This window comes from Notothenia coriiceps, unplaced genomic scaffold (genome assembly GCF_000735185.1).
Source record: "Notothenia coriiceps isolate Sejong01 unplaced genomic scaffold, NC01 NC01_scaffold00031853, whole genome shotgun sequence".
NCBI lineage: Eukaryota > Metazoa > Chordata > Actinopteri > Perciformes > Nototheniidae > Notothenia > Notothenia coriiceps.
Genome location: NW_011364554.1, coordinates 841646 through 863484, shown reverse-complemented (window position 1 = coordinate 863484; position 21839 = coordinate 841646). Strand labels below are relative to the sequence as shown.

The following is a 21839-nucleotide window of genomic DNA, read 5'->3' as shown; positions in this document are numbered from 1 at the left end:
TGAGTTCGAAGGCCTCCTGAACTTAGGCCTCCTCCAGACGTTCCCAGTTCACCCGAACTACACGTTTGGGCTTACCAGGTCTATCCAGAGGCTTCCCCCGCCACTCGACCCAACTCACCACCAGATGGTGATCAGTTGACAACTCCGCCCCTCTCTTTACCCGAGTGTCCAAAACATACGGCCTCAGGTCCGATGATACGATAACGAAATCGATCATGGACCTTCTGCCTAGGGTGCTCTGGTACCACGTACACTTATGAGCATCCTTATGTTCGAACATGGTGTTGTTATGGCCAATCCATGACTAGCACAGAAGTCCAGTAACAAACCACCACTCCGGTTCAGATCAGGGGGGCCGTTCCTCCCAATCACTCCCCTCCAAGTGTCTCCATCATTGCCCACATGTGCGTTGAAGTCTCCCAGCAAGATTAAAGAGTCCCCTTCAGGAGCCCCATACAGGACTCTTTCCAGGGTCTCCAAGAAGGCCGTATACTCTGAACTGCTGTTGGGTGCATAAGCACACACAACAGTCAGAGTTTTCCCCCCCCATAACCCGCAGGCGTAGGGAGGCGACCCTCTCGTCCACTGGGGTAGACTCCAACAACGAAGCACCCAACCGGGGACTTGTGAGTATCCCCACACCCGCCCGGCGCCTCACACCTTGAGCAACTCCGGAGAAGAATAGAGTCCAACCCCATATCCAGAAGTAAGGTTCCAGAGCCGACGCTGTGCATAGAGGTGAGCCCAACCAGATCCAACTGGTAACGCTCCATCTCCCGCACAAGCTCCGACTCCTTCCCCCCCAGAGAGGTGACGTTCCACGTGCCCAAAGCCAGCTTCTGTCGCCCGGGTCTGGTCCGTCGAGACCCTCTGCCTTCACTGCCACCCTTCTGGTGGCGCACCCGACCCCATCGCTGTTTCCCGTAGGTGGTGGGCCCGCGGGACGGAGAAGCGGAGGTGTTGCCCACGTTGCCTTTTCGGGCTGTGCCCGACCGGGCTCCATGGCAAGCCCGGCCACCAGACGCTCGCTGACGAGTCCTCCTTCTGGGCCTGGCTCCAGAAGGGGACCCCGGGCTTCCTCCGGGCCGGGTATCCTCACTTCGTGTGTCGTCTTTCATGAGGTCTTGTGAACCAATCTTAGTCTGGCCCCTTGCCTGAGACCAATTTGCCATGGGAGACCCTACCAGGAACACAAGGTTCCAGACAACACAGCCCCCAGGTTCATCAGGGCACACAAACCTCTATACTACGGTAAGGTGCTGGTTCTTCAGAGAAGACTTTACCTGTCATTACCAACAAAGGGTATATAACAAAGTATTGAGATGAACTTTTGTTATTGACCAAATACTTATTTTCCACCATAATTTGCAAATAAATTCTTTAAAAATCAGACAATGTGATTTTCTGGATTTTTTTTCCCCTCATTTTGTCTCTCATAGTTGATGTATACCTAGGATGAAAATTACAGGCCTCATCTTTTTAAGTGGGAGAACTTGCACAATTGGTGGCTGACTAAATACTTGCTCCACTGTATAAATATAACTTTTCCACACATTTCTCAGAAAAAATTTCCTTCTGTAACTAAAGACAGCTTTGACTAATCTCTGTGTACATTTAATATTTAAATAATTATTTAAATAAGTAATGCATATCCAAATACATTAAGTAATCTGTGCTTTGGTGTGGACCGCCTCTCAAACACAGAAAGCTTGAAGTGTGTCTCACCTGCGTTTGTCCCACCACACTGCAGCCAGTTCCCGGCTCTGTAGGGCCGCCATGATGACGTTGACGTCATAGTTTCCTGTTCCTAACACTGAGCGATGAGGGTTCACCACACACTGTGGAGCCAGCCTGCAGAAAAGGAGCCATAAAGCATATTAGAGAGAAAAAACCCCAAAGTATTTGTTGCAGCCACATTTTAATGTTGTGCTATTGCTGCCAGGTCTGTTGGCACCATATGGTCTTTTCTGCAAATATATCTCCAAACTCAGGGCTTAAACCTAGAGCCCAATGTAACGGTTATGTAACTGGGATACAGCTACATGTTATATTTCTAAAACGGTCCTTCATTTTAATAAAACATGTTTCTGTGAGTTGAGTAAGTCACAGGGTTTCCCGCAGTAAATTATTTCGCCAAGATCACAAGCTTCATGAATCATCTTGTTTCATAGTCCATTCAGTTAGTTAAATACTTCCTTAACAACAGTCACACTAAATGACATTGCTCTTTCAGTGTGAAATTGTTCCACTGAAGTTTTTTCCTGAGGGTTAATGTTATATAACACAAAACAATAAGAAATCCTGTGACTGGTTCATGTCGGTTAACACACTATATTTGAAACAAATTCAGGTTATGAACAACATCCTTATGTTACTTGATAGTGAAGCCACATAGTGTTCCCTTCCATGTGTTAACAGAGAAGGACTTTTGTGTTAAAAAAATCTAAATACATTTCTTTAAACCTGTTATAGAGCTGCAGGTTAGAAATGCATAGGTATTTTGTGAACCATCAGACCTCCTTAAATCAGAAGATTAAAATGTTTGGGACAAAACAAAGAAACATACTCTATGACGGGCAGTGAAACAATTGCAAATACCATATTTATTCAATTCAATTTATTTTCAAAAGTAATCACTTCATTATTTTCCTGATGTTTATGTATTATAGGCAAGGCAAGTTTATTTATATAACACCTTTCAACACAAGGCAATTCAAAGTGCTTTACAAAAAATTAAAGACATTAAGAAAGTGGCATTTAAAATCAGTCATTAAAAAGAAAAGATAATAAAATAAACATTAAAATAAAAAATACATGGATAAAAGTTACAGTGCAGTTTAAGATGTGAATAGCTCAATTAAAAGCAGCGGCAAAAAGAAAAGTCTTTAGTCTGGATTTAAAAGTAGTCAGAGTTGCAGCGGACCTGCAGGTTTCTGGTAGTTTGTTCCAGATATTTGGAGCATAATAACTAAACGCTGCTTTTCCATGTTTAGTTCTGACTCTGGGGACAGAAAGCTGACAGAAAGCTGACCAGTCCCTGAAGACCTGAGAGATTATAAACAAATTAATATTCTTTAAAGATTATATATATATATATATATATGATTGCATACCTTATCTTAGTTTATTGAAATGTTTATGTTCTTTTAGTAATGCCTCATTTTTGTTTCATTTTATTCGTTTTTTTGTATTATTTTTGTTATGAAATTATGTTTTGGAGGGTACTTCAGAGCTATACACAACAAAATCTAGAGAATATTCGGTTATTTTATGTTATGATAACTAATGTGTTTCGCATGCATATTTTTAACTTGCTTTATATAAAAAGGAGTTAAATGTGTTTTAGCTCCATGACAAGACACACCGACGTCTCCTCCCAAAGTTACCCTACCGTTTGCAGATGTCATCGGCTGTCTCCTTGGTGAACACCCGCTCCTGGAGCACGTTGTTGAGAGCATGGATCGCACACAGCTCCAGTCTTTGTTTCTCATGAAACACTTCTCCTTCGCTCATTCTAAAGCTAAATACACACAAAGCAAACAGAAAATAAACAGATAAACATTAGCTGTGATAGTTAGCTTAGTTGCTGTCCCAGCACAGTCAAATTATGCTAACGGTAAGTTAGAGTCCTTAGCTTACCGTAACGGAGGCTAAACCGTGACAGCCCGCTGGTTATACTCTGTTTTCGGACAGCAAAACAACGGCAAAGTGAACTATTATTAATTGACAATAGCTACATGAAGCTACTGACCTGCTGATAAAGCGCTTCCCCGTTTTTTTCAAAAAAATATGCTGGAGTCTGACAGCTACATCCAGAAACCGGAAGTAGATCCGTTGTTTTTGTTGTGATGTGCGGGTGTCACACCCATGTATGGTATTCTCAACAACAAGAATGCAAACAAATCCTCTTTTCCCGTCGTTTTGGATATTATATCCGTTCAAATATATATTAGTTAAATAAACGTCATTAAGTTATCTTCTAACGCACACTGACGTTCTCAGTCCACCAGTCTGTGCACGTTGTGTTGAAGCGCCCCCTAGTGCCGAGCCTGCTTATTATGGTGGTGATTACATTATGTTGAATACAGGAAACTATCCCACACATTTGGAAACATCTGCAATATCACATTTAAAAAGCTTTACTTATGTCTAATGTTTTATTTGTTAATGTGTCAAGTTCCTTTTTCTTCTGTAGCTCAATTCATTACTTAAATCAGTCAGTTTATTGAACAACAAAAGAGTAATAATCTTTTGCTAAATTATGTAATCTTTTTCCCTGAAACATCTGACCAATTACCCTTATAACTTCATATGTAATTGTCTCATATTTGTTCTCATTGTATGCACTTGTGTACACTTGTGCACACATGTTATGTGTGTGCTGCTATTCTTTTCTGAATGTTTTGTATATCCTTTTCTCAAATTAAAAAAGATAAAATTACAATGTATTACATTATTTCTGGGTTGTATTAATGGACCATAAAGACATATATTGCATACTTCACACTGCTTTTATAAAGTGTTATGTGTTTAAGATTTTTTAATGTTATCTTTGTTTTTCCCAAAACAAATTCAAACAAATGACACACACACAAAACATTTAAATGTATGTACATTGAGTGAATTGAAATGTAACAAAATACCCTATTGATACATAAATGCTGTAATACCACATTTACATAGTCATGACATAAAATAAATCAAACACAAACACACAAACAAACAAAACTATGGCAAAAGCAAACAAAATCAGATAGTTTGTGTGTTGCCATTTTAAAAAATAAATAAAACTGTGTTTAATGCTGAATAGTATAAGTAATATATATGAGAATATTGCTTGAAGTGTACAAGATGATACTAATGCCAAAGTGATGTTAGTATTCATTGTATGGTAAGTAAAATTACAGTAAGTGTAGTCCGCATTGCACAGCTTAAATATATAATGGCCTAATTATGGGGTAAGGGGTGAAATAGTCAAAGGTCCAGTCTATTGAGTCGGAGTGTCTGAGGCTCTGAAGGAGGAGTTGAAAAATGTGATGGCCACAGGCAGGAATGATTTCCTGCGGCGCTCTGTGTTGCATCTCAGATGAATGAGTCTTGTATTGAATGTTCTCCTTTGTTCAACCAGCACATCATTGAGTGGGTGGGAGGTATTGTCCAATATGACATGTACCTTGGACAGCATCTTCCTCTCTGACCCTGTCGTCAAGCTCCACTCCAACAACGTCACTGGTCCTGCAAATCAATGTGTTGACATTCATTACGCTCATCATGCACACAACAGCAAACAGCATAACACTGTCTCAAAAGATAGAAGGCACATGTAGTGTGTATGTATGTACACATCGAGATTGTATATGATGCTGTATGTAATTGAATTAGTTCATATTTCTTGTGATGTTGTATGAATTGAATATGTATGAATAAACCTGTATTCTTCTATTGATTGATGTTTGAATGTGTCATATGGCTTTGTAAATGATGTTTGATTTGATTCTTCCTAGACCTGCTCCTCTTTAGATGTGATATGCAATACATTTTTATTTTAAATGTTTAATTGTATTGTAGCGACCCTGTATAGGGTGCTGAGTGTGTCACTCAAGCATCCCCCGTCTCTCTGCCAATCACAGAGCTGCACAGTGATGCTGCTCGGGGTGAGGGCCTGTGGTAGGGGGAGCAGAGGGGGGAGGATGGGGAAGTTGTGACGTTGACCCTGCTTTGTGTGTGTGAGTTAGGGAGTAGAGTTCAGAGTGATGATGAACCTGCAACCTGTAACATGTAACCTGAGCTATATACTATAACCGTAAGCGAACAAAGGAGTTATTAAACCCAATCACTGAAGCCTGTGTCCGACTCCTCTTGTCGAACGTTACAGTATTTTACTTATAGGCTATCAGGTTTATCTTTTCAATGCTGTTCAAGGGTGGGAGTGAGTTTTTCAAACAGACCAATGGCTGAATAGCATCAGTCGTAATTTCGACTCGGATAGGCTGAGAGGGCTTCTAGCTGTGACGCAACGACCATAATGTATCATGATTGGCTCAAGGCCCCTGACGTGTAAAGTAACTAAGATGCCCATTGGTCCATGGTAGTAGGTTAAACTGGGGATTGTATTTTTGTTCCTGTGTCAACGAAAAGAAGAAAAGAAGAGTAGCCAGCAGTCAGACCCGGCTAAGTTTCATCAGAGATAGTTTGTTCACACATTACGGAAAGGTCTCCTTGTATCTGGTAATAGCCATACATCCAACGCCTTAGAAGATCTCCTTTTGAAGATGGTAAGTCTGCTAGCCGAGTGTATTGCTACGACCAATGCTAGTAGCTGCTAGCTTGATCCGACGTTTAGCCGTCACCAGCCGTCGAGCTTTTCATTTTGGTTGTGTCTACTTGCTGGAGTCTATGACCTTAATTAGAAATCGTCATCTACATTTGCATAATGTAATAGATTAACTGATTAAAGTAAATACTGTATCATGCATTTCAAATAAACCGAGTGGCGTGTATATTAACGTTGTCAGATACATGCTAGGCTAGTATCGCTAGCGGTACTGAAACACTAACGTAAAAGTTACCCTACGAGAGGAGTCTTTAACAGATGTACAATAACCCTACGATTATAAAAATGTTCCGTGGCTCTACTGATTGTATAATTGCCAGATTGTCTTATGTCAAACAAATTAAGTTATTTATAAACTTTGTTTTTAGAGTTATGGGATGCTTTAGTGGTGTAAGAGCTGTGTAGCTCAACCTTAACGTCTCAATTTCTTTATTGTTAGGAGTTGAAATAATTATTAATACATAATGAAAAGCAAACGCATATAGATAACCCATTAACTCACCTTAAAGCCCATCAATTTGTATGTTAACAGCTTAAAAGGGAAAAGATTCTCAATAGATTGTCAATGTGACTAAGGCCAGTCGCATTTTATTAATCTTTGTCTAGGTTTTATTGATAACAACACTGATATTAAACAATGTTTGTTGACGTTATTAAAAAGCGGCAGTTGCGTCGTTTTTGTCGATGTGCTAAGCTTAACAGATTGATCGTCAAATTAATTTACCAGTTTTCGTTTTTGAATTTTTTTTTTTTGTATGTCAAATAGAAATGCAGGTGCAAAACAGTTGTCCTGTAATGGAAATAAGAGAACGATGAACTACTTTGTATAGTCTTGGTGATACGATGTAGGATACAAAATGCAACTCATAAGCAGTTCTAAATAACATTGACCGCCATTTAGTAGTAAAATAAAAACTAAAACTCTTGGAAATCAATGTTCTCAACTCTTGAGAGTCTTGAGTTTACATAATGCACACTGGAGGTAACATAACCATCTTTCTGTCTCTGTCCAGAACTCCAATGTGGAGAATTTGCCTCCTCATATTCTTCGCTTGGTCTACAAAGAGGTTGCAGCGTTAGCAGCAGACCCCCCCGAGGGTATCAAGGTTTATCCCAGTGAGGAAGACATCACTGAGCTCCATACAGCCATCGAAGGACCAGGTAAGGATTGCAAAACTGTCGTACCAAACTGGCATCAGCCATTATAAGACAATAAATAAAATAAAAACAACTTTGTATATGTGTTCACAAGGTAAGAAATGTTGCATTGTTAGACATTAAACCGTCTTCAGCAGAGAGATACGTCCTGTGTATTGTCTTTTATTCATTTCAAGCTCTCACAGCTGTGCTTTTCACATCTTAGTTTTTGGTTTGGATTTATTTCTGTTGTTTCTGTCTGTTTCAGATATTTTCTTATGATATTATATGTCTGAAACCCTGGTCAAATTGAATTATTGAAAAGTCAATACAGAACATGTATTTTTACATTTTTATCAATTGCACCTGCTTACTATCTGGTTACAAACACATAATTCTCGATGAAGATACTTCAAAGGTCCACTTAAACAAGAGCTATGCCTCGTTCAGACAGACCATGAAAGATTTTCTGTTTTACGTAAATTGACTCAGTTGCCGCTCCATGACCCTGTTTGTTGTTATGTAGCAAGTATCGCAGTCAAGACATACTGTTCATGAGATGAATTCTTTATGCTTTGACAGAGGGAACTCCGTTTGCTGGCGGCGTTTTCCGAATGCGTCTGGTCCTCGGGAAGGACTTCCCTGCGGTTCCACCCAAGGGGTATTTCCTGACCAAGATTTTTCACCCTAATGTGGGTCACAAGGGAGAGATCTGTGTCAACGTGTTGAAGAGGGACTGGAAGGCAGAGCTCGGCATCAGACACGTCTTGCTTGTAAGAGGAACTATCAGTCTTTGCAGTTCTGAGTGTTAGCTGCGCTGCTGTCACTATTTTTACATTTCCATCTCCTTTATTTCCCCACAGACAATCAAGTGTCTTCTTATCCATCCGAATCCTGAGTCCGCTCTGAACGAAGAAGCCGGGCGTTTGCTGTTCGAGGACTATGCAGAATACGAGTCCCGCGCTCGTCTCCTCACAGAGATCCACGCCATGGGCCCTTCTGGGGCCCTTCAGGACCCTAACGACGGCCCCCAGCCAAAGAAGCACGCAGGTGACCCCATGAAGAGAGCTGGACCCAGCGCAGCACCGGTGCCAGCAACTCTGGGCAACGGAGCGAACGCAGCCAGTACCACCAGCAATAGCAACAGTAGCACTAATAACGTAGCAGGGAAAAAGAAAGCAGATAAAAAGAGGGCATTGAGGCGACTTTAATACCTCTGCAAAATGCTCAGTGTGTGTCTGTGTGTGTGTACGTGTGAGAGCGAGTGTGTGTAAATATAATTATTGAAGTTTGCTTACAAGGTTTTTGTTCCCTCTTTTTACCACCTATTAAGACTTTCCACTTTTTACTCATACCTTAGCTTCTGTGTTGCCTCCAGTTTGTCCTGTTGGCATAACAGCTTAGTTAATTATTTCCATACCGAATGATAAAATATTTGTTACTCTTTTTAAAGGAAAGACAACTCCTTAACTGCGGAAATCATGCCATCCGTTGTATTTTGCCCTCTGCCTTTTGTGAATGAATGAGACAGGGAAAATGTTTCACTGTGCAAATCATGGCCTCTAAAGTCTGTCCAATGAGATCCACCTACTATTGTCTCTTTTTAAAGTGTTTCCTGGTAAATGCTGCTGTGATGGTACTGTGTACTGCACGGCCAGGCTTAACAAATATGTTGTTTTGAATAAAATGAACTTTTCAAATTGACATCAGTGGAAATAATGGTAGAAGTTGTTTGTTAACTCAAACATATTTTTAAATAGTATTTTTCATATTGCTATCTGGATGAAGTAAAGGTATATGGAAAGACTTGGCAGTGGAGTATAAGAAGTCTGTTATGTGGTTCATGGAATCTCAACCACTTTTTTATGTTAATTTTTCTAAAATGGTTTCACTGTTTAGTATTTTCAAAGGTTGTTTATAATCGACATGTTCATATTCAACGGTCTTGTGGTTGTGTGTGAAGACCTAGATCAGTGGCTGTAAGGGAACAGGGTAGTTTGCCAGACTACTTTAATAGAAAATTAAATATCTATTATTTGTATCATAAATACAGTGATGAGACTCACCACTGCTCCCATACAAAGCAGTGTGTGTCTCAGGTACCCAGCTCTCTGCCATGTGGATACCTGAGGAGACATCTGTACGACGAAGTCCACGTTTGATAGATCTTGTCTCCCCACTTGTAGCACTGTTCAGGTTTTCTGGGCAGGTTTTCTTTCCATACCAAATGCATGCAGGGCTTACATTTCCCAAGGAAACACTGAAGTGCACTGTCTTAATTTGGGTGGAAAATGTGCCTCTGAATCACCTGTCACTGCAGATTGTTGGCTGGATATTTTGTGTCCATTGTAAATTATTTAAATTAATAAAACATTGAAATACAAGAAGTTAAATGAACAAAAGGAGTCCTCTTATTTTGGGTTCTTTGCCTGCATAATAATGAATTATAATAGAACCTTATCTGTTCTGCAATAATAGGTAAATGGGTACGGCTCTTACTGCTCTGTGACGTACAAAAGCACTTTATTTACCATATAGAAGTCTCCTGTTATGCAGTGATGGAATGACCATTATGACAAATCTGTAATTGCATCCACCCCAGTAAAGCAGTGAGTGAAAGTGCACCCGGTAGCGCGTCATTGGCCCATAATGAAGGGCTCCACCGGCCTCTGCAGACGTGCAGCAGCCCATCCACCCACCTATGTAGAAATAGCAGCCTGCAGGTAATTATCAGACCCTTCATAGACACCTGGGGATCCACATAGCTCTTACCAAAGCCTCGTCTTAGAAGCGTTTACCTCCTTCCCTAATCTCTATGTTTACCAATCCATGCTTGTCATTTTCCTTGCTGTTATAAAAAACAACAACACATATGTTTTAAATGTTCAATTATATGAATCTTCGGTCGGTGTTGAATGCATGCTGGCTTTCCTGCTTCACTACATTGTAATGCTATTAATTATGATTCATCCTGTAGGCCCGCAATGTGTGATCACTAATTAAATTGATGTAACACACTCCTCAGTTTGAATCTGCAGAAAACCCAAAATCCGGTTTCATTCATGTGCTGAGGATGTGAGGATCGTGAGGAGGCAGTGACTGTGACGGTGGCATGAAGCCAAACAAATGCCAACTTCATCTCTGACACAGGACTGCATCACTGCGTGTCCTTCATTCCTACCTTCACATTACTACATCTCCATGCGTCCTGCTCGTCTTTAACTTGAAGACATCTCCATGCACGTCCGGGTCTAATTGACAGTTTCGTTCACGCTCCAGTGTTACAGCTTTTGCGCCAATCCTCTCCCCTTTCCCGTTTTTATCGCTTTCATAATTGCCACCAACATAATGACACAGTTGCTGTGGCAACCATGTCTCTCTTTTTCTCTTTCTCTATCTCTCACACACACATTACACACACACAAAGAAAACACACTTTGGATCTCGGATTTCTTCTGCTGAAATTACCGACTGCTTTAATTTAATTATGTTAAGTTTTCCTCCACATTTTTAAAGCGTGTTCCAACTCTGCGTTTTACTTTTATGATTAGCTAGGGAAGCTCATTTCCTGACATTATTTTTTTTCAGAGCATGTTTAAAGCAGATTTTCAGAGTCAGTCAATTAAAAACAGATTAAATGGAGGGGAATAAAGATGCACGCCACCAGTTGAATGGGCCTAATGACCATCCGCGCGGAGCCTGATCAGTAGTTGTCTGATCGACCAATCACAGACCCCCCCCCCCCNCCCCCCTCCAGGCAGACTAGTCGCAGTTAGGCGGTGTAACCTATCTCGCCTGGAAACTATGAAGGGAACCAGCTTCACTCGATCCTAGATGGAGAAAAGTTAAATTGGAGGATTTATTTTTTATTTGGTGACGCGTTTCGTTATTTTGACCACCTGCATTTCGGCGTGTTTTCGGGATAGTTGCACAATAACTTGTGCTGTAGGCTACAACAAACGGAATTTTCCAAGCCTGTAGTTTTATTGCCTTGCCACATGTCTCAGAACATCTCGTCGGGCTCTCACTCTCTCTCCTGCTCATGTTTTTCTCTCCTTTTGCCAAAATATTGGATTACCAATAGCCTGATGAAGACACATCATAGAGAGATGCAGCACTGTTAAAAAAAAACAACCTTTTAAACAGGTGGCAGATCCAGCAACAGTTCAAGCTGTCCTGATCATCCTGTGCCACAATAACAGGCTACCATCTGAGAGACGCTGAGATACAGTGCGCAGGCTCTCAGCGCTATTCTACACCATCAAACCCCAGAGCAACGCACAGGTAAGACACGACATTATGCACCTTCTATTCATGCAACGCCAATTTACCGAATTACACGTACCACTGTTTGATAGCTTCATTGTGTGTTTCTGTCTATGAAAAATTTAGTTTGGCTTCTGTTTAGACGCATCAGCTGGACACTGTCAAACAAAACATTTGGATGAAAGCTGCGCCACAGAAACATCTGTAGGCTTTGTGCTGGGCAGGCATCGTTTTCATCACTTAGACACTTTAATTGACTGCACATTGCGACATTATCATCATATTGTTATTTAGACCGACATATCCAACCTGACTACACACACACGCACAAACACACGCACCGGCACGGATACACCCACGCACTCTTAGCCTCCTAATACATGCAAGTAATTTCCATAAACCGCATGCTTGTCGTTTGCAAGTTGCAATTTATTAACCGTACGAAGTATATGGATTGTAATCTGAGTTGTTGTCCAAATGCAAAGTCACTGCGCAGCAGATATTTCACTGATAAGAAGGACTGAAGCTGCTCTCAGCTGTTTCCCCCGTAATTAATTGTCCATTTGCATCAGCATGACTGGCATTTAGGTGTTTTTCGCTATTGATTTACATCGTTTTTGCAACAGCGTGTCTTAAGAAAAAAAAAGGGGCCATTTTGTTTCATTTCCAACAAACACCTGTTGAAATTGTTGCCTGCCCAGCCGTCTGCACAGCCGGCTTCATGCAATGAAAGTAAAGGGAGCCGTTTGGGTCATTTGCGTGGATAGAATTGCTTGCAGTGAAAGGAAACAGTGGAAATGTGTTTTTCTCCCTCCAGTGGCCGTGCAACCCAGGGATGCATCTTCACAGTTCTGAATGTGTTGCCCTTCACCCTTTAGTTCCCATGCTCACTCTATCTCCCTCTCTACTGCATTGCTTCAACAGCACAGCATAGATAATGCCTACAGGAAAACATTTTATATTTTGTCTACGTTATGTCACTTTGCTGGACAGATGTTATATCAGACTTAACAGTTTTGGATGCATTTTTTTCAATTCTTGAATTTCCGTTTGTTGTATTTGCACATATTCATCGGAGAGTGGTTTGGACATATTGGCCAGAAAATCCTCATGTGAACGTAGAGCACAAAATATGGTAATGGCGAGGCATCAGAGTCATCTTGTTGAGCAAGAGACGGGCAGATGTGACTTTGAAATCTGGATTGTCTAATGGTGTAGATTGGATTCTGCCTCCCTTCTCTTTCACTGCCTCTTTCACTCACACACAGACAGAGCTGCAGTGCTATTCTGAGAGAGTTAGCTGCCTCAACCCACGCACAGAATCTGAGAAAGAGAGAAAAGGCAGAACGAAGGAGAAAAGAGGAGAAGGAGGGAGCAGGAGGAATAAAGGAGAGAGAAAGAGACTGCTACATTAGGTTTACAGAATGTACTACAGTCTCTCACATGCACACAAAGCCTTTTAACAGTTTCACATGATCCCTCTTTAAATGTTCCAACAGCAGCTGATTTACAGTCTTCATCTGCACTCTTCTTGTGTGTGGCATTGACTGTATTTGCAGATCTGCTTGGCTGTGCTGTTTGTGTGATGTTCTATGTTGTATTGGTAAGTGCTGGGAGAAATGTACTTGATTCTGTGCCACCCACACACCGCCCTCCCACTCATGGTCGTCTCTGCATCTATACCTCTGGCTCTTCCCGCTCGCCACAATCTCTATGCTCATTTAAATCCCTACCCTGCATTTATCCCTCTGCTCTCGTTCTCTCTTTCTCCATCACTGGCTTTTCAGGAGCTCCCGCAACCAAACAGGCACACAAACATACACTCGGTACCTCACAATGCAATTATTAAAAATGACTGTTTTGTGTCAATAAGTGAGGTCTCGGGGCTTCTTTCTAACCATGCCTCTCGTTTTGTGTTACAGCGGACACTCTGGCATTACAGGTTTATCGACGTGAAAACCTGAAGACAATTCTGGAAATCAAGCAGAACATTTAGAGAGGACGGAAAAACACTTTTGGAACATTAATCATTGGGGGGAAGTGAGTCTTTGTTACTCGTTCTTCCTTTGCCGAACTCTCCTCAGAAGGTCAGAGGAGCATGTAACCGAAACAAGTGGAGCCCTCTGTGATTTCAGCATTCTGTCTCCCCCATCTGTGCCTACATTCGCCGCTACAGATAGGGACGTTTTTGATAATTACATGTAATTATAATTTCTGTGGGAGACAGATCTGCCTCTGTCTATTATTGCCAACACCTCCAACACAATAACTTCACACATTTACATATTTCTCAACAAAAGTGATATTCTTTGAAGACAAATCAGGAATAATTTTACTTAGAGAGACATGTCACATGGAGACAAAATGTGCCATTCAGTTCATATCTAATTAGTAAAACGGTTGAATGACACGGGTAACTTTTTGTGCCTAAAAGCTGAATAGGGAGCATTTAAAATCTGTGACGTTTGCCTCACTTTGCAATGTTTTTCACAGGCTGGGAGTCATTTTCTTGTTTTATGCTTACTCCTAAATTTTAGCTGAAACCGTCTTCTAGCACCTAAACTGAGCCTTCCTCATTAATCATCGGCCAAATCACAGTAACAGTCTGTGTGGATGCTCAATAATCCAATCATAGAGAAGATTGAGATAAAGTACGCATTGTATCTACAGATGTGATGAGTGCCTAGAACAAGAGACCATGGAGAAAGGTCTGTGTCTCAGAAGAACTAAGCATCATTACTGGCTGTTTTCCGTCAGTGGTGCAGTCTGTTAATCTCATGTGATTGTTTACAAAATACATATTAAGAAATATAGATTTCATACATTTTTTATGAAGGGAATTGCTTACAGCTTAAATAAGTGCCAATTCTGAATGTGCCAGACTGAAACAGTCATCCAGGAATAAATAAAACAGATACAATTGTTTACATTTGATAAAACACTGGCCATAGACCATAGTTCAAGTGCCATGGTCAGTAAAAATGTATAGGACTGCCATATTTTATTGAAAATCCTTGCTACTCCTTTTAACTGGCCTTTTTGGTTACAAATGAATTCCATCCAGCAGTACGTCAGAGTCTTGTTCTTTTGTTCAGCGGGAAGTGTGGAACAAGGCATTAAGGACTAAAAGCATGAAGATTGTTGTTTTCAATCTGTCCTTTTTACAAAGCCGCATCCATTTTAGTCTTCTAGACTTGAAAGGACAAAAGATGAAGTCATTACGCATTCAGAGTTCCTTTCTAGCAGTAAATTAAAATCATTTTAATAGCATTATCGACCATTACTAAAACCTACCAACTGTTTTTATAGTGGTAGACCTTTTCATTTGTATTTTTCCTGACCTTTTCTAATATTACTCCATATAAATAATCAGTTTCTACATTTCAGTGTCTTTAAATTTCATCATCCAACATTACTGAATGAAACTACTGATACATCATAAATATTTAGTAGGTTGTACATGCTACTTGAATATTTCACATGCCATTTTAGTGGGTTAAACGGCAAAAGCGGATACTGCATTGACTCAACAACAGAAAATAGATCTCTTAGTCATGTAAAAATGACGCCCACCACCAATCTTCGAGTCCTCGCTGTCTCCCTGCTCTCCCTCCTCACCGCCCCTCTCACCACTGTTGTGGAGACCTCTCCGTCCCCCCTTCCTCAGCAAATAGACCCCCCAGGGAGGCCTTTCACCGAGCAGCCAAAGACTAGCCGTGGCCCCCCTCTCCTGCTCCTCGCCATGCAGGCCATCATCAGGCCAGCTGCTCTTCAAGGCAGGACCAAAGCACCCGAAAAACTTCCAGAAGCCTCATTTCTCGAGGAGCTTCCGAGGCCCCTTCCCCAGGTCATGTTCCCCAAAAATGTGACTTCATCAAAGGCCCTTGCACCTCCCTTAGGCGCTGCCCAGGTAGCGCCCATACCACCCCGTTTGGTGGAGGTATGGATTGATGTATGTCGGGGTTATTATGACGTAATGGGACAAATTGACACCTCTTTCAATTGCTCCAAGGACTCGTTCATCTTTTGCTGTGGAACCTGCCACTACCGCTTCTGCTGCCCAGACCGAACCCGGCAACTGGATCAGGAGAGTTGTACAAACTATGACTCTCCAGACTGGGCCAAGCCACAGACAGACCCCATGATGTTGCCAGATGAATTAGGTCCCGACCCAGACTTTGATCCACTGAAGCAACAGAGCCACAACACAGGCTTCGTCATTGGAGGCGTGATCGTGTTTATGGTGGCTGTCGCCGTGGGAATCAAGGTGGTCTTCAACAAGGTTCAACAGGAAGCTAACCAACGGGACCTCAACATGCCCAGGTGAGGCTTTAAAAAATGCTTTCCCATCAACTATCACTGCTGGATCTGTTACTTCATTCAACGTATGAATACTGTAATTAAGGTGTTCATGACTCCATAAATGGCCCAGATTCATCATTCTGGGCTCTGAATAATGTTGTTAGTCATCCGATGAAACATTTGATCTTCATCGAGTGGCTGCTGCAGAATTTATGGTTGTTTGGATCCCTCTGGGCTTTTTATCTCGTATAGGGCCTATGATCTTGGCAATAAAATAGGCATTTTGATTTATGTACAGGTTGCAATTTTCTGTCTTTGGCTTCAGTAGTGGAGGATGGTGGTTATAGACTCATATGGAGGATTCGGATTATTCCATAAAAAATGTAAACAATTAATACTGTTTTTTTTCCCTACTAATTCATTTACTGTTAGTGTTATCATTGTAAACAATTGTATAACAAACTAATTGGGGATTCTGAAAAAGATACAGTTAAAATACAGTATATACATATTTTTAAAAATCCTTATCAAGGTGTTTTCAAATAAAATTACCTACGTACACTTATCCTCACATAAATATGAGTAATCTGTTACCTACCAATATACTATCCAAATTAAAACCCTGTGAATAATATTGATAATGGCAAACATATACGAAAATACTAGTCACAAAAGATTACTAAGCAAGTTTTCATGAATGTTAAATTTTCGTCAGCAGCCATTCGTTTATTTTCAGTTTAATCTCGTTTTCACTTTCTGCATGTGTTTATTTCATCATTAGAGCCCTGGTTGACATGCTGCGGCACCAGTCAAGCCCTGTCCAGCAAGATGAGAGAAACAACAGCGTGGCTCTGGCTGTAGGTGACGGGACTGGGACACTGGGGAGACCTCCGAAAAATCTCTACGCCCCAGGACTGCCGAGCAAAGATAACAGATGTGAGTGTTTAGATTTTCTTTTTTTTACAGCGCTAGTGAATATCACAATCAGAGCTTTTGTAACTGCATCCTCTGAGTGCCGAGGCACAGCGTGTTTGTCACGTCTGCATGTGAACGCAGGTTGTTTTCTGTGTCCCATAATCAAGATATCTTTATATCCACTGGGCATTATATAAAAAAAGAAAAGGAATCTGAAAAGTAATGCTCTTAAAATACATATGCTTTACATGATGATGTGGGGACACATGTGCATGAGAGATGATGTGAAGGTGAATATATGCAGATACAAAATGTCTATAGTTGCCTTGATCCTTTTATGTTAAAGGACCATTGAACTGGAAACTGCCTGACATCCATTTTGAGATGATTATCTTATGTTCTTTTGATTTGCAGTGGGAAATATTCAGCACAATTTCATCCACCCTTCAGGCACCAGCCCCAAACACACTGCGACTATCGGTAAGCAGCTGGTGAAAGCTAGGCTCCCATGTAAATTACATGCAATCACCATAATGCTTAATTTACCTTGTTCTGTTTCATTTAAGCTCAAAAGAACTCTCATTCATCCCAACAATGATAATGATTGTCAGAGCTTTGGTTCCTTGTGTTGAGCTATGTTAAATTCTGACTGTCTGAATGTGCGCAGATTCACACACAGCTACGTGTGGCGCGCTATCTCCAGAGGAGCAAATCTCATTTAACACGCTGTCGTTTTCTCCCCCTGTGGTCTGTGTAGAACGCACCCCCCGGATGAACAATGCTCAGCTGGCAGCTGGAGGCACCCTGCTTTCCAGTAAACACAACAACACCAAATCCCAGCCGGCCTTCCACCACTCCCTGCACAACCTTGCTCAGCTGCCGCCCTCCTACGAGAGTGCCACCAAGCCTGAGCTCAACCGATACTCCTCACTCAAACGCCTCGGTAAGTACCTTAATTTTCAAGAAATTAGGACAAATGTACCTGCTGTCTGCCCCTGTCTCCCCGTGAGTACTGCAGCACGGTGACACTCTTGACACTTTGGCACAAAGGGCAAGACGCGTCATAATGTGCTGATGCTGTTGACTGTGTTGATAAACAACATTCAGAGACATTTTGTTTGGCTTGCAGAGAAAGGTCTTGATGAGTACTCGTCTGGTTACTGCACCACCAAGCGCCGGCCCCACACCGCCCAGCCGGCCCTCCAGTCCTCTCAGCACCACCTCCACTGGGGTGGAGACTACACCTTGAGTGGGAGAGGAACCCTTCCCCGGCACGCAGTCCGTCCCTGGATCCCGCCTCCGCCTTCTGGCATGCCTGCTTCACCCACACCCAATCCTTACCCTCTGGATCCCCCGGAGCCCCAGTACAACCCCAACTACGAAACTCTCTCCAAGCCCAGGAAAGTTAAACCCAATGACCAACTGCTCAACATGGGGGACGTCCCAGGTAACACGGGGACACTGTCCAGGATGTCCAAGAACCAGCAACACCAGTACTACAAAGCCATGGTTGCCTCCAACAAGAACACCAACACGCAGACGCTCACCAGGCAGGGGAGAGATGGGAGGCAGGAGAGAGATGGGAGGCAGGAGAGAGATGGGAGGCAGGAGAGAGATGGGAGGCAGGAGAGAGATGTGAGAGATGTGAGAGATGTGAGAGATGTGAGAGATGGGAGAGATGGGAGAGATGGGAGAGATGGGAGAGATGGGAGGGATGGGAGGGATGGGAGGCAGGAGAGAGATGGGAGAGATGGGAGGCAAGAGAGAGATGGGAGGCAGGAGAGAGATGGGAGGCAGGAGAGAGATGGGAGGCAGGAGAGAGATGGGAGGCAGGAGAGAGATGGGAGGCAGGAGAGGGATGGGAGGCAGGAAAGGGATGGGAGGCAGGAGAGAGAGGAACGGCTACTCATGTCCCCGGACCATTTGGAGGAAAGGATGGGGGTCGGTGGGATGGGGGTCGTAGATCCGTACGCCCACACAGGAGGGGCCGTCCCCACGCTGCCCCGCCAGCAGAAGGCCCAGTCCCAGCAGAACGTCTGCGCCACGCCCTCCCTCGACCGACACCACATGATCAAGATGAACTCTCACCCCACGTCCGGACGCGAGCAGGAGAGGAACACGCCCATGACGGGGCACATGAGCGCAAACATGGGCTGGCAGGGGGAGGGGCCCGGGGCGGGGGTAGTCATGGGAACAGGAACACTAGGGGGCCACAGTGCCAGGAGGATGGCTTTCGCAGCAAAAAGGCAAAACACCATTGAGCAGCTACATTTCATACCAGGAGGGGGTGGCGGGGGATCGTCGGGGAGTGCAGGAGGGAGTCAGGGGATCAGGACGGGGAGCAAAAACGAGGTGACGGTGTGAGGTTTGTGCCTAATGTAGAGTTTACCCCTCATCAAAGGGATGGGAGTAGATCACCCTTCTGCATTTAACTATTAGATATATAACTACAAGAACTAGAAGTATAAAGTATAGTAACATTAGAATGTGTTTAGGCTATTCAAATTAGTGTAATCTAGTAATTCAATAGCTTAAATATGATTAATCGGTTAAAAATCTAGGTGGGGAATATCTGTAACAATTATGTGATAGCCTACGTCAGCCATATTTTGTAACAAAGTTTGCCATATACAGCGGTGCCATTACTTGTAGAAAGACTAAAAAGGGTGAAACAAAACCAACCGAAGTGTCGTTCATCATTTTGTTTTTATATGTTTTTCAAAAAGTACTCAGGAGCCATATTAGATAGGGAACAAGAGGATATATATATATATATATATATATATATAGAGAGAGAGAGAGAGAGATATAGATAGAAGAGGTCGCTGCAGAGAAGGAGCATGTAGAGTATTGTATCACAGAATTTAACAGAGAATTGAGCCAACTACCTGCTGGACTGTCAACCTGCTCAGCTCTCGCCAACATTGATTGATTAAACTGAACCTCATGGGTGAGCAGCCCGGTGGACCAGAGGAGCGGGAGTGAACCATGTGCCTGGAGAGGGATTTTGGAGATCTGATACTCAACCTCATCCTGACACAGGGAGACAAAACTTTGTGTTGCTTCCTTTGATGACGAGGTGGGGGCTGTTTACGACTTGGACACAGCAGCCTGTTGGCAGGACTCCACACCTGATTTTAAAAGCGCGGACGTACCCACATCACCAATCTGACGCCTGGGTTGCCTAGTTTTCCATGTGACCTTAGATCCAATCCCCAGAGAGACTCACACTCTGGTCACTGTTACACTGCAGTAAGCTGACGTTAGATAACGTTATGGGTGATTTTTCCCCCTAACGTTCCCATCTATAGATCAGGACCTAACTGTAAGAACATTGGGCTACCAAATAATATAGAGCCATCTGTCACGTTATTACAAAATTATCTTGACAAAAACATAAACGAGCCAGGAGACGCATGTGTTCAGTTTACCAATAAAGAGGCAACTTGCTTTAATTGCAGGTTGTGAACGAAGAGCAAAGGTTTTTCTACAGAGCACAAATGAATAGACCGTGACGCAGAGGTTGCACTTACACAACTGTCCTTCAAAGCCATTTACGGAGATACAAAGAAAATACCACAGAGGAAGCTGGTCTGACAATCACCATTTTATTATTCTCACCAGGTGACAAATTACAAAAGGCAGATATTTTGTACAGTCAAAGGATTGGCTTCAGAGCAAGCCAAAAAAAACTCTGAGTCAGGAGAGAGAGGGCGACCTGAGGCCTTCTCCTGCATGGCTCATATGCCGTAAGAGACTCGGATGATTAGGAAGCCCTCCCCTTCCTCAAGAGGAAGACCTTGCTGTATCATAACGCACTTCAGCCAGTATGAGTAAAAAAAAAAAGAAAAAAAAGAAAAGAGAAAAAAAAATGTTCATCAATAACAACGCTTATCAATACTAAGGGCTATCCTATCCTATATACTGTAGTATGTGATATCTGTGGTCCATATAAAATACTATCTCTTTCTCTTGATTTTGTGTTGATATTGTCATGTTGTATTAAGTATTAATGTGTACAAAAAACAAGAGCAATTTAAGCACAGTTCAAAGAGAAGCACAGAGACAAAACAATTGTTTTTGCACAAATCTATCCCAATATTTGCACCTGATACAGACTTACTCTGTATCGTGTCCTCAAAGTTTACAATCTGTTCAAGCACGGCTGACAGTGGGACTGATCAATGGAGGCTATTGTATTGAGAGAGGATTTTTTTTATCAACATGAAATCAGAGATCATTTTGGCAGATCAAAGAATTAACTTGTTACTGCTTGATTTTTGTTCAGTCATATGGAAGGATACAGATATCAAATACTGACCAACAGAAACACAGATTTCATCTGGACAATCTTCCTATACACAGTGCTAAATGTAGTTGTTATGAATATGATGGAGTGTTATTATTAATAATTATTATAACTGTTATGGTTATTATTAACAATTATCTTATGATGTGATGTTCTTTTACTTGGTGGGATTTAAGTGTTTATTGTTTTTAGATAACTAGAATTCTCATGACTAGTTTTTTTCTTTGGTTCATGGTCATAAACTCAAGTTTTTAAAAACATTCCAAATCTTGATGCATGCCAGCTCCATTTCATTGAGAGGCAGTTACAGAATGCCTGGATTTTAAGGTCATCGATGCTTTTATGGCCACTTTCTCCAGCTGTATGTACGTACTGTGCCTAGACATCGGCCTTATGACTTCTTGATCTCAAGTGAAATTAGGTTTCCACTCGGGTATTCAAAATATCTATTGAAAAAATCTGCAGCCTTCTAAACGTATGTGTAGACGACGGTGTCTTAACAGCCAGTGAGGGATAGGTGTGTTCGGGACGGGACAGACGTTTATTATCCAGACTGGAGGCGGTCTGCTGTCTCCA

The 21839-nt window shown here is 42.1% G+C and overlaps 3 protein-coding genes across 4 annotated transcripts in view; 2 read left to right on the top strand and 1 right to left on the bottom strand.

Moving 5' to 3' along the window:
- josd2 (Josephin domain containing 2) overlaps positions 1-4022 on the bottom strand; it is a 10461-nt gene extending 6439 nt beyond the window's left edge. Inside the window, exons 1-3 of one of the 2 annotated variants that reach the window (XM_010788493.1) lie at positions 3640-4022; positions 3392-3520; positions 1726-1851 (exon numbers count right to left, since the gene is read on the bottom strand). In XM_010788493.1, the coding sequence (XP_010786795.1) occupies positions 1726-1851; positions 3392-3513 (248 nt within the window). In that variant the 5' untranslated portion in view covers positions 3514-3520; positions 3640-4022. The remainder of the gene's footprint in view (positions 1-1725; positions 1852-3391; positions 3521-3639) is intronic. The other variant, XM_010788494.1, reaches the window with a different exon arrangement.
- A 2044-nt stretch (positions 4023-6066) lies between these two features.
- On the top strand, positions 6067-9175 carry ube2s (ubiquitin-conjugating enzyme E2S). Its single transcript, XM_010788492.1, has 4 exons — positions 6067-6275; positions 7348-7495; positions 8054-8244; positions 8335-9175. Exons 1-4 carry the CDS (start codon positions 6273-6275, stop codon positions 8680-8682), a joined length of 690 nt encoding a protein of 229 aa, XP_010786794.1. The 5' UTR covers positions 6067-6272; the 3' UTR covers positions 8683-9175.
- A 2071-nt stretch (positions 9176-11246) lies between these two features.
- shisa7a (shisa family member 7a) lies at positions 11247-19318 on the top strand. The gene is made up of 6 exons (XM_010788549.1): positions 11247-11755; positions 13660-16060; positions 16821-16975; positions 17369-17434; positions 17712-17897; positions 18084-19318. Exons 2-6 carry the CDS (start codon positions 15198-15200, stop codon positions 19316-19318), a joined length of 2505 nt encoding a protein of 834 aa, XP_010786851.1. The 5' UTR covers positions 11247-11755; positions 13660-15197.
- Positions 19319-21839: the final 2521 nt, after the last annotated feature.

Bases quoted from the DNA above. Each gene is read 5' to 3' on its own strand.
- ube2s (XM_010788492.1), top strand. The intron at 7,496-8,053 runs GTAAGGATTGCA...ATGCTTTGACAG, and splicing joins TACAGCCATCGAAGGACCAG to AGGGAACTCCGTTTGCTGGC. The intron at 8,245-8,334 runs GTAAGAGGAACT...ATTTCCCCACAG, and splicing joins GCATCAGACACGTCTTGCTT to ACAATCAAGTGTCTTCTTAT.
- shisa7a (XM_010788549.1), top strand. From the start codon at position 15,198: ATGCTACTTGAATATTTCACATGCCATTTTAGTGGGTTAAACGGCAAA. The intron at 16,061-16,820 runs GTGAGGCTTTAA...TTTCATCATTAG, and splicing joins CGGGACCTCAACATGCCCAG to AGCCCTGGTTGACATGCTGC. The intron at 17,435-17,711 runs GTAAGCAGCTGG...TGGTCTGTGTAG, and splicing joins CAAACACACTGCGACTATCG to AACGCACCCCCCGGATGAAC.